Raw genomic sequence first — 13,194 nt, 5'->3', positions numbered from 1 at the left:
AGATTCAGCTTTTTGGGTAGAATCCAGAGCCAGAGATAGAACCTTGAGCAGCTAAGCCCAAGAAGAGATGAGGAATGGGCTCGAAAGCTTTATTTCCATTTTCATTTTCAAAATTGTAGTCTTCAGATTCAACCTCCACCGAGTGAAACGACTGGCAAATCTGGACCAAAAAAGACGAATAAACTTACATGCAACATGAAGGCTGGCCTCTCTGCTCACGATGGTGCCGAAAGAGTTCGATGCCATGCACTGGTAGATGCCGACGTCCTCCTCTTTATTAAGATGTGCGATGTGTAAGTTTCCTCCCATGAGAGAGTAACGAGACCCCGGTCTGGGTGTGATGAAAGAGTCGTTTAGCTTCCACCTGTGAATGCAAGCGACGCATCACAAAACCCTTTGTAAAATAATTTCATCCGCATAATAATGTCACGCACATAAGAAGAGTGTCTGATGATAAATTATGATAAAGTCACAGACTGTTAGGGATTCAGAAACAAAGCCATATGCATCCATTTAATTCATACTGGATTAAATAAATATTAAAAGAAATGACAGTGACTGATGTGTGCTGCAGGAAACGTGAATAAATATACTTAAATGAGAAGCAATCATCAACAGTTATTTCAAACAGCTGTTTATTTCTATTGATGTCTTTCAGTTCAAATGCTTCATGATCATTTTTTTCTATTCCATTTATTGCACAAGGAACATGATCAACTTTCAATATTTAAAATCTTTGGGCGACTTAAGGTTATTTGCATAATTAAGGTTTATGTACTAAGAAACCTGTCGAGTTAATGATGCATCACATGACCATAACCTCCTCAATGATTGGAAAGACTTCAAGGTTAAGTTTCCATTAAGAGTATCCCCTAAATGTTTTACAATCGATGTTTTGCAAAAAAACAGAGCCAAAGGATGAAATTGTTCCACTCTGTTTCATAGCTACTTTCACATTTAGATAAATGTGGTCAGTTTAAGAGTTGATGATGATGGTTTTTGCCTTATAGTCAGCCAATGCTAGTGTACACAGGGCACTTAGAGTAAGGAGAATAACTGAGAAAAATAGGTATTAAAAAATTCTAATAATGCAGAATTGCAGATTTGATTAGATGATCACAGCTCTTGGAAAGAAGGAAGTTTGAGGTTTCTATTTCAGACTTTCTTGCTATGGACAGTGTTAAAGATTAAGGCAAACAGAGACAGGGACACCACTGAAGGAGCGAGGGAACGGGGACATATGCAGCAGTGCGGCGTTCACCAGCAGATATGTTGGCTGGACTGATTAAATGATTTGTTTTGCAGCTGGAACAGAAGTTCAGATGACACAAATTTAGGGGCCACGTGGCATCGTGATAGCTTGGTAGTTATAGACAAATTAATTTGTCCTCGATACCTCGAAACAAACTTTCAACATGTGGCATCTTGTTGAACCTCACGCTAAATCAAAACCACCGCTAGCTGGCACACGACCTTTGTTAAAAAGACAATAACAGGCCGTAACAATGCCCCGATGTCTGTCTAAATATCAGCCCCATCATCAAAAGAGACATCACAGCAGCTTGTCATCAATCTGGAAATCAGTTACTGATGTGGTGTACCAACTGCCACAGTTGGTGGCACCTGCTATAATTAAAGAACTAATTAAAACAAAATTTGATTTTATGTGAATCCAGGCGTGCTCTCAGAACTTAAACTAAGAAGGGCAGAACAATTTGCAGATCTGAACTCGTAAACGAGTTTTCGTTTAAAAACTAAAGTGACCAATTGCTTATTAAGTATTCCAGCCGATCCAAGTGGTAACATCTTGTACATTCATTTCAATTTGTATCCATTAGGCATAACACCAAGGATCTTCAAGCTACATTAACGCCCGCATATGCTTATGTATGAGGGATCGTTTTGAGCTATTACACATTAAATGCTTGGTTTTTGCGATTTGTATTTAATTACCCTGCCAGAAAACAGCTATGTAGCCCCATTTGATAGATTATAAATTAATAGCTTATGCGCTTGATGCACTTTAAAGTAAATCATTGCTTCTCATTTATTTTAATTTGTCAACATTTTAGAACTGTGCATTAATCTGTTTTTTAGCACTGGGACTTCTCAGCTACACAGGGTATGTGTACTGAACAAGGACAACCTGCAGCAACTGTTTACTGCACCTCAGTCTATCAAATGATTTGCATCATGTTTATCATAGTGATAACCTCAGATCAGATGCCCCGTGGCAGTGTCTGTGCATCTTTACCAGTGGGACTGTAAAGAAAGCCTAGAGCAGAAAGACAGTTTCTGTCATATTATTCCTATTGTGTGAAAGAAACTCCATTAATGTGTCGCTCTATCACCCAGTCTCAACCATGACAACAGAGAGGTGGTGCAAGACTCTCTTGATCTTTTCACTGGTCAGGGGTAGCAACAACAGGAAGCTCTTTCACTGAACTGTATAGATCAACGTCAAGCTGTCAGTAAATGGTAGATGGACTGTTTCTAATATAGTGCTTTCCTACTTTCCTGAAGCTCTCAAAGTGCTTTACACAACATGCCTTATTCACTCATTCATACAAGCACTTTTTCTATGCTCAAGTGTTTTCTATCTAACATTCACACACATTCATACACCAGTGGATGCGACGGAGACCAAGCTAGAGTTAGTATCTTGCCCTGAGATATTTGGTATGCAGAATAGAACCACAAACCTTCCGTAGATTGTAGAATCTATCTTAAGTAGATGGCCTGGACTACTTCCTGAGCTACAACCACCTCAGTGCAAATATACAAAACATCTGCAACTAAGGGCAGTTAACTAATAATAATAATTTTCAAAGAATGAGCCATAAAATCAGTTTTAGTAAAGCAATAAATCCAGGATAAACTGGGGTTTTGTAAACATTTTGTATCATAGATTAAAATAAGCCTTATTGGTAATGTTATGCACATGCCATGTTGCTTTTGAAGTGAGCTATTTGAATGACAGAATAGAGCAGCCAACGCTCGTGTGCTTGGTTAACAAGCTGCATTCATGAACTGTATGACTGTGATGCAAGGACACATATACCTCTTAATTAGGGCTGAGTAACAGATTAATAGAATTTCACTTACCCAAAGTGGAACACAGAAATTGTTTTTCTATTAGATTCTATTAAAAAGGCTCCAACAGGCACAAACAGCACAAAAATACAAGCGGTCCAACTCAGTTACTGGAATTTACTGGAATTAGGGGAGATGAAGCTTAAGAAACTGTAATCAGCCTGTACTGGCTGTCAGTCACAGTGGTCACATCCCCAGTTTATAAAAATAAAAAATGTCCATACTGTACAGTTTTTAAGAAAATTTCTGGCTACCTTTTCCGTCTCTGGAATATTACTTGGGAAGCATGCATAAAGCCATGTCTGCAGCTGTTACCTGTAAAAAGGAGGTGGGTGTCCCTGGGCCTCACAGCTAAACACCACCTCTCTGCGACTTTCGCCAGAACGAATGGGAAACACCACACTGCCAGGTTGTTTGGTGAACATGGGCCTCAGCAGGACTCCGCTTCCTGGGTGAAGAACCAACAAAACTAGATCAGCTTTGATGTCCTGCTAAACTGAAAACCACTTTGCACAGTTCTTCTTTTTTCTGCAAGCAAGCAGATATTGAAGTCCTAGCAAGGGAGCGAGGGAGGAAAATTCTGCGCAGGAGAAGCATAAACAGTACGCATTTCTTGCATGGATCTTTCGATCATGTGAGTAGAACTTGCTTGATCCCTGCGGTACTGCATAATCAGCTGGTAACCTTCATAAAACTTTAATGCAAACATCTGAAGGTACAGACTTGTCAAAAGCAAACCACACTGCCACCACACTTCTGCAAAATTTAATTTAAATCCTTCAAACCTATCGCAGCATTCCCAGGGGATGTCAGCCAATAAAAGATCTGAAATAAAATGCCATAACAAACACTTAATTTGAATCTTCCCCTCTCATTTGACACGTCAAATTGTTACCCTCGTGACTTAAAGTAAAAAGACTCTCTGATTTCCAAAGTTGAGAGGGAGGAAATATTTGAGGGTGTGAGTGTGCTGTTAAAAATCACCTCGAATTACACTTTAAAGTATTTGTGCACTAATCCAGTGCATTGATGGTGGATAATTCTTACAATAATCATTCTTTATGTGTTGTTTTACATGGAAGAAACACTCAATACAAATATATTAATTACAATATTATATTCAAATTCCTGGAGTGATAATAGAGAACCTTGATTCAGTGTCTCTGATCAAAAAACAAATTAAATACAAGAACAAAAAACACAGACAACAAGGACAGGAGCATGTGTGACATTCGCTTCCTGGTTAATTACTAAGGTACGGCAGAGATTACATGTTATTCATCAAAAGCATAAGAGTGATTCCTGTGGTAGTCAGTGCTTCATTACAATAAACATTTCTTTTTAAGGTGGAAGGGGAATTCCTTTGTGTTTACCACAAAGCATTTGCATTTCAGTAATGGCACAGAAGTAGGAATATTTCATCATTAGGGTAACTAATCTGTATGAGAGACAGGTATCATCCTCGCGTCTCTGGAGTCCTGGGAGTACTCAAGACTCAAAATAACTCTGTGAAAGGGTGGAGATGTTTGACAAGGGACCTCATTGTTCCTTTCTGCAAGCATAACCCTTCAAGAAAGTTACACAGAATAAAAGGCTGTCTAATTATAATCTTTGTTACATGTAGCATGTCCCTCAAAGCAGAAAGGAGAGATGAATGATTACTAGAAGATCCTTATTGTGCAGCCTTTATTAAAACAAAATTGCACGGGAACTTGAAAGGAAGACAAACACGAGATGAATCATTCGCCTTATTAAAGTAACTATAAAGGATAATAAAGTTTAACGGTTTACAGTAAAATGTCAATCACACATATTTAATATCTGTAATATTCTGAATGTTTATAATTGTGCTATTTGTATATATTAGAGCTATTTCTTATATTGTGTAACTTTGTAATATGTTTTATTATTTAATTTACTTCAGTCTGTTACTGTTTGTATTGTCTTGTAGCAATCGTAACCACATAATTTCCTTAGGGATTAATAAAGTAGTATGATTCTGATTTCAGTTAGATAAACATTTATCTTCAACATATGTCTTAAGCCACCTCACATTTCTTTGAATTTGCAAGGAAAATGGGAAATGGGTGAAGTAATTTATTAAAGCATGTGCAAACATCCTTGGAAATACAATATATAAGGGAAAAACAGTGTTTGTACAATTTTTACAAGCTTGAAAGCCAACCGCATTTTTAAACACACCCTGAAATCTCTTAAGCAAACTTTCTTGTAACTTGCATAAACAGTCTTCAGGAATATTTCTTCTTCTTTGGATGCTTTTTGTTCTCTTCTCAGTCACGATGATCCTATACTGTTTCAATAATGATGAGGTCTAGGCTCTGGGGAGGCCAGCCCAGTGTTCTTTTGCATGTTTTTCTATCCAAGTCCGCTTTTACTCCACTGGCATTGTGTTGACACTTTTTTCCTAATCCCATCAATTATGACAAGATCCTCAACAACACTGGCTGAAATGCAGCCCCATATCATAACAGAGCCTCCACCATGTTTCACAGATGGCTGCAGGCACTTACTGTCCTACCTCTCTCTCTACTCACCTCCTCCATACATGTTGACAACGATTTGAACCAAAATTTTCAAATTTCATTCATAAATCAATCAAACTGTTGCGACTGATTTTCAGTTTAGTTCTCATGTAATATCTCACCTTTTTCTCCTGGTTTCCCTTCCTTAAGAATCGCCTCTCGACAGCCGCCTTTCCACTGAGACCCTTTCTGCTTCAGTGAACAGTAGATGGATCAACCGACGGCGCAGAATTTTTTGTCCTGTTTTTTTAAGTATGCCACTTCTTTTTCTGTCCTCCACTTATCCAGTTTCCTCATTTTTTACACTTTGCACACCATGCTGAGATATGACAAAATTTCAACCAATAGCTCTTTGAAAATCACCTTGTTGATGTAAAAAAAATATTTTATGTCTGTCAAACTGTGTTATCTTTGGCATTTTTTATATATTCAACTGTTTTTGTGGCAAGCTGCTAGTATTAAAGTTGCTAAAGATACTATTTAAAAAATATTCTTTGCTCAGTTGTCTGTTATGTGTGGACATAGCATTGATTCATAAATTGAGTTGTGTGCCAGAGGCCAGAGAACTTGTTTAACACCAGTTTAAAAGCTGAAAGAAGGTCTGGCTCCTTGGGACTAAAATACAAAGAATTGGAGGGTGCGTCCAGACTTTTGCACAGTACTGTATGCTTGGTTATGGTGCTAAACTTACCTGATCGTTGCCAGCACCATGGCAACTGTTATTAAAAGGGCGAATAAGAATAATGAGAAGGGATTGAGTTCCTGGGGCTGTGCCTAGGGGGCTCAGTTCAAACTGATGCAAACTCTCTGAAACTCTTTCGTTGCCCTAACGGGAATGAAAGTAAGATGCGGTAGGGAATGCAGAATGACTGTCAAGCTTGCTTTCTGGTAATCGAACATTAAGGTTCTACACGCTACACCAGTCTGAAATCCACAGGCCCAAGAAATCAGCGAGAAATTTCGTTTCTTCCCAGGAAGGCTTTATTTTGGAGTTATACTCACTCCTAAAAAGAGAACAGATGCATATTGCTAAGACATCTGGACAACAGAAAGTTTTCAATTTAAAATCAACACTGACACTCTGGTTGATGCCTTGTAAGACATAAAAAAAAGTCAAAGTCATGCTAAAACCAGACTGTCAAAATCTGATAGCAGGTCCAACACCAAGACCCATAAAATACAGAAAGTAAAATGATAAAAGTTCTCTATCAGAGAAGCGCAGTGATCCAGAATCCTAACAGGAAGTTGGCTGGCGAATGCCGCAGGATAAAGATGGAGGTCATTATGAAATAAGCCGGCTTTGCTCATATCTGTCACCTGCTGCCAGATGGTGATACGCGCATGTTTTCTAAGACTCCTCAGACAACACAAGACTCAGCATCGGAGCAAAAGTGGAAGGCAGAGAGAGCTGTTTTAGAGGCTGAAATAAAAACTAATCTCAAATTCAATACTAGCTGACAGCAAATGAATTCCTCCAGCTTACCTCAGCATGAATAAATAGGCATATGGGGAGTCAGCTGTGGGGGAGGTATCGGCCGTTTGTGAGGCCCCAAATCCATTAGTTTCAGCTCAGGGTTTTATGCATCAAATAAAAAAAAAAAAAAGCCAATCTTGCTTTTTAAGGCATCTTCCCCGCTGTCCAGGCCGATAAGGTACATCTTTAAGGTCTCTCATTTAGGAACAGCAAATGCTACTCAGTTTGGTTCGGGCTATTTCAAGCACAGTATGAGTTTGATCAAATCTTATTCAAAGGCTTGAAAAATGTGGTAGTCTTTTTTTTAATTCATGAAAAACAGAAACATTGAACTATAAAGAATAAAATAATTAGAAAATTTACTAGAAAGGAGAGGGAAAATTAACACAGTCTTGTGATTCAAGTGCTACACACTTACAGAGAAATACTGCAAATACATAAAAAGAAACACAGGAGTTAGGAGAGCTAATAAAAAAATGTGCAATACTGCTGACTATCAGCTGGGGTGTGCTGTGCTGTGCTGTACTGCAGCCTTGTTAATTAAGTTAATTGCATTTTCACTTACATTGTCTTTGTAAGAGAAATGTGACATGAATGTTCCAACCAATATCCAACCATGTCACCACATGTTCTTGCAAATCAAAGCTACTGCATCTCAAATGCAATAACACCAATTGCACCAAGGGTTTCCAGAGCTGTGTACACTGGGGAAACAGAATTGATTAGGTCCAATCCATATGTGGGAGTAACAAATTAAAGTTATTTCTTCGTTGTTCTGTGTTGTATATTGAATGTCTACATAAAGACAGGTATATATTGCTTTTGAGAAGGATATTTTCATCGAGTTTCATCAAGTTTCCTCCTGTGCATGAGTACGAAGGTCATTTGTCACCCATCAGATGTCAAGATATAGTAATAGGGATATTTATTATAATGTGTAGAATGATGTTTTTAACCACAGCCATGAATGCCTGACCATTTTTGGTTTTAATTTTCGACAATGTATTATAGATTTCTTTCTTTCTCAGCAGACTAAAAACCTCATAAACAGTGATAATACAGTGTGAAATCTGTGTAAAATATTGTATTTGTCTTGTTCATGATTGCACACACTCTAATTAAACTACGCTATATGAGTCAGTTATGACAAGAAAAACCCTGAAAATAAATGACTGGGGAAAACAATCATTTTTCATTCATTCTTTTGAATAAAAACTAATTTGATGGTAATTTAAGAAAATAATTGCAATTGCATCTTTGCTGCTACACAAGGTAACAAACATAAGGTGTCATGCACAGGAATGCTGACATGCTGTGACACAAAAAGTAAAGTCAATGGATGCTCACAGCAGTTCTCCAGGCTACTGTGTTTATTCCATCACAGATATATATTACTGGTAATGTATTTATAAGATGTATCTAAAAAGAAGGAGGGGTTTATGTGATCCAGTTATCAGGGAGTCATACAGCTTAGCCTCACTAAAGTTTTATTCCTGGGTGCTGCAACTGACTGTCAAGCTGTGGGCTCAGGAGAAGCAGCGGCCATGGAACAGTGGGCTCTTTTCCACTGTGGGAAGTTTTGTGAGGAGTACTACAACTATATCCACCCTGGGAAACTTGTGAGTGGCATGAGGTATTGCTGACACTGATATGACCCCACTCCTTGTGTAACCAAAGTGGTACAATGTCAAGCACATTTCCAATGGATGACAGACTGTCTGGTTTTTAACTTCTCTCTCTTCATGATGGTGACTAAGGATATGCTCTGACTTCAAGTATTAAACAGGCTCCTGGGCCAAGGAACGCTTTTATGTTCAAATACTGACCTAAGGTCATGACCTTTGGGTTCAAACTGATTTTATTCCATAGGGTTGCGGGTATCAGCCTTCCAGAGGGAGTTTGCAGTAAAGACTGCTTTTTTTCAGGTAGTACAGGAAGCTGATTAGGATAGGGTACTTTCCTTTGGAGGCTTGCTGAGCACTTCCAGCTGGGAGAAGACCCCAGGGTATCACCCACAGAACATTTAGGGTTCCTGAAACAAAGCTAGAAATGGGTGTTTGGGGGATTCTTTGAATATCCTGTTAAGTCTCTTGCTACTGTGACTTGAAAACGAATGGATGGATGGATTCTCAAAATCGTTATTTATTATTCTTTATTTGTGGACGAAGCAAAAAATATTAGTGATGGGAGGAATATTCACAGGGAGGAACAGTCCACATCTTCACATATCCCTATACAAAACTTCAAAGACACTCTAAGAGTTGCTTGAGGATTCCTAAAGGCTTTGCCATGTACTGATGAATCAGTGAGTGAGTCAATATTTGAAACTCCACTCACGTCTTAGATTCATACATGAGGGTACAAAGGAAAGTGAAAGATGTTCCATTACTTTATATTAGACTGCTAGCTAAAAGTTTCATTTTCACTTGCATCACTGAGACATTTGGTGTCAGTAAAATGTGTGTTTTAAAACATGTTTTCAATTTATCGTAATAGCTGGCTGTAACAGATAAAACAAAATTCAGGTTTATCTTGAAAAATCTTACAGAACCAAATCTACACTAAAACAGTTTTGTTGGGAATAGGAATCCATATTTCAGCCAAACATTTTCATTAGGTGAGCGTTTTGTTGACTGCCACTATCCTATTGGCAAATAAAATGGCAACTGCAAACACACTGGCTGTTGTTTAATTTTTGTATCAGATCAGTTTTGCGCTTGTCATTTGTCGCTAAATGCAGTAAAGAGCAGCATTTACAGCACTTGCAGCAATCAGTATTGTTATCTTAATTTCACCAGTCGTCCTCTACTTGTTTCTGTCAACTGTGTCGAGAGAAGGGGCTTTACACACTTGTCAAAGTGCACAGTGAAACAAAGAGCTTAGGAAAAATCCCAGCAAAGACTCCCAATAAAGTATCCTCAAATGAAACAAATGCATATAAACGAGGTAAGCAACATTAATGTGTGTGTGTGTGTGTGTGTGTTTGTGTGTGTGTTTTTCCTATTTTCTTAATAAAAGTGTTTTCCCTTCTACTTAGCTGAGCTATGCAGCAAGCAGAGCAAATGGATCCCCGTTACACAATTAGGGGAGCACAGTTTTGCTAAAAATCATAAATATGTTTATAATGATATGCTTTGAAAAGTAAACATATCATTATGCAGTCTGCAAAATCCTGATTATATTTAAGACACCTGTATCGGGCATTAGTTTACTATTCTCAACTATGAAAAACAAGTAATAAAACTGATTTTTGGTGTTTGTATACCACATCATGCTTTGGCTGTCAATCAGTTATTATAAACAGCTAAAACTCTGATTTTAGCATGGCTGAAATGTCAAAATGATCTGTAAGCCCAAATTAGCCAACTTTATCAACTAACTTCCTGATCAGAGAGTATTTGTCTGTGGTTACTTTTTTTCAGGTAGGACTTCAAGATGCCCCAAGGTAATTATGTGTTCATTCAAACCTGGTCCCTCAATTTGAAACACAATCCATAACTGTTATTTTCACTGGTTTCTTACAGGTTTCCACAACATATAAACTAAAGAAAATCTTGTGCAAGCCTCAGTGGCACAACTGCTTTGCCAAGCTACTCTGGCTGTGCATTTTGGCTGTGATAATAAAAGTCAAAATATATGACTTCTTAAAAGGTGAAGACACCCACTTTTATAAGTAAGGCAGATTCTTCCAATGTTATTTCTCAGTTATTATGAAGAGAAAAAAAACATTTGATTGCTGGTTAAACCAATTCAGCTCAATAGGATTATGTGTTTTTGTATCCAGCTTTGCTAAAATTGTTCTCCTTCAATGCAAACGATAGATGTTTCTAGGATTGTACTCCTGCCAATTATTTTTAGGCAGATGCTTGTAAATTTGTAGAGCTTTGAATAAAGTGTTCAAATTAATATTTTGCATCAATAGATGATCATTTTTGGCAAGCTGCTGTATAATCAGAGAGAATATCCACAGCAAATGACACAAGACACACGAGTCTTTTTTTCCCCTAATGACCAGATTGCTGTATACTACCCCTTTGATTCATTTGAATATTTCAGAATTTAGTTTTTAATTAAGCAGAAATTCAATCTTTTCCTTGAAGGCTTTACATGTAATGACTTACTTCATAATAAAAATGGAATTTCTCAATAAAATATGAGTAATAAATTTTTATGATGCTCCACCGACTGTTTTAAGACAGTATGACAAAACCACACAGTCACATGAAAACCTTTAATTCAGTGTTTGAAGTTGCTTGCTGTGTTAAGTAGTGATACAACAATCCAACTTCATCAGGTGTAATCTTTGGCTTTGGGTATCTGTCAATGCTGAGTATCAATATAATACAAGGGGGACAAAGTAAGGCATAAACCATATTTGAATGTTGAATAAAAGCAATTTTAAATTAAAGCTGAAGGCAGAGGGGGCCATCGCATCGCGGTGGAGTCGAGCCCTGCCCAACATCTCCTATGCCCACTAGGTGACAATGGAGAATGCCATTTACCAAAATGTCACACTGATGCATGCCATTCGTGGAATCACCAGTTAAACTTTCATCTAGATCGAATGATGATCATAACCTACTGTGCATTTCCACTTCCCACTAGCTGGTGTCCTAACTATTGCTGAGAAATGGCATATCAATGTGTTCGGGGCTCGACTCTCATTCTGCCTGTGAAGTTTGGGAGACACTGGACAATGTGCCTTTGAGTTACAGCAGTTTAGTAGTTCATGGCGGCCATGACCACACCATTTTACAAAACCCCAAAAGCTTCACAATTTAACATCACCAAGGTCTTCAGGTTCCACACAATATCATGTTGATCTGATGAAATCTCAAGGGGGACTTCGTGAAAGATCGAGGCCTTAAAATGGGGAAAAATGGCGCCAAATTTGCACATTAAATTTTAAATACAATTCCTCAATTCCTGTTGAGTTTAGTCAATGAGTGGTTCCAACAGACTAATTTGTACGTCTTCATTTCTTACATAAGGCTGCCAAATTTCAGACTCATAGGTCAAGCATAGTGTCTTGGCTGCTTTTTTGAAATGTTCTAGGGGGCACTGTGGAGCCATATTGCAATATTTCATGAAAGTGACCATAAAACACGAAAGCCTTCTTCACATTGGAGGTCTGTGCCAAGATTCATGAGTTTTAGAGCTTTCCAAGCTTTCTACGTCCTATTTCATGGTGATTTGCATGGCAACCACGGTGCGCCGTTCAATGAAACCTCACAGTTTTCACACTGAAACATCATAAAGGTTCACTGTTTTTTAGGTGAAGGGGCTCAACCTAAGAGAGGCAGTACAGCAAAGTATGAAACATGATATTTCCTGCTCCCACTAGCTGGCGCTCTAACCACTGCTGGCAATGGTCATATGAATCTGTTCAGGGCGGGACTCTCATCATGCCTGTGAAGTTTGGGGGAGATTGGCCAACATTTCTTTCAGTTCTAGCAATTTTGTGCTTCACGTTAAAAGCTTCATGGTAAAACATGAAAATTCACCAGGGCCACGCCCTTTGACGAACACTCACAGTTTTGAATGTAACCTAAGACCAACTCCTTAAGGCTTTCCTGGACAAATTTGAGGTTGTTGGTATCATCCGCCTTGAAACATTACCCCAAAGTGTAAAACATGACATTTCCTGTTCCCACTAGGTGATGCTGTGAACACTGTCAAATATTGGAGTTGAAATGTGTTCAGGAGCGGAGCCTCAAACCTGAGAAGTTTGGTCCAGATTGGACAATGTATGTGGGAATATGAACAAATTAAAATATCATGGCAAATGATCAAAATTCGCTATGGCGTCACGTGGCGAAAATTGAAACGCAGTTTAATGTGGCCCAGGTCTGTAGTTTAGTCTGACTGAATATGAAGTTGATCCTTAGGAGTTCACAAAAGTACAATGCCTGGAAATTGCAAAATTGCCATTTTCAATTCAAAATGTTGGACTTCCTGTTGGGTTTGGATCACGGGGTCCCCATGGAGTCCTTCGTCCATCTTGGCATGTTACATACATGCACTAAATTTCATACATGCAGCTCAAACTGTGTGTCTGTGGTACTTCAACATAACCTGCATAGG

At 38.3% G+C, this 13,194-nt stretch overlaps 1 protein-coding gene across 2 annotated transcripts in view; it reads right to left on the bottom strand.

The window, feature by feature from the left end:
• The window catches only part of cntn3a.1 (contactin 3a, tandem duplicate 1), a 77,442-nt gene that overhangs the window by 50,832 nt on the left and 13,416 nt on the right, over positions 1-13,194 (bottom strand). The window contains exons 3-4 of one of the 2 annotated variants that reach the window (XM_031726420.2): positions 3,409-3,541; positions 189-364 (exon numbers count right to left, since the gene is read on the bottom strand). In XM_031726420.2, coding sequence (XP_031582280.1) covers positions 189-364; positions 3,409-3,541 — 309 coding nt within the window. The remainder of the gene's footprint in view (positions 1-188; positions 365-3,408; positions 3,542-13,194) is intronic. The other variant, XM_039604682.1, reaches the window with a different exon arrangement.

Source organism: Oreochromis aureus, linkage group 20 (assembly GCF_013358895.1).
Source record: "Oreochromis aureus strain Israel breed Guangdong linkage group 20, ZZ_aureus, whole genome shotgun sequence".
In the NCBI taxonomy this organism is placed as follows: Eukaryota; Metazoa; Chordata; class Actinopteri; order Cichliformes; family Cichlidae; genus Oreochromis; species Oreochromis aureus.
This window is presented reverse-complemented; position numbering and strand designations above follow the sequence as displayed.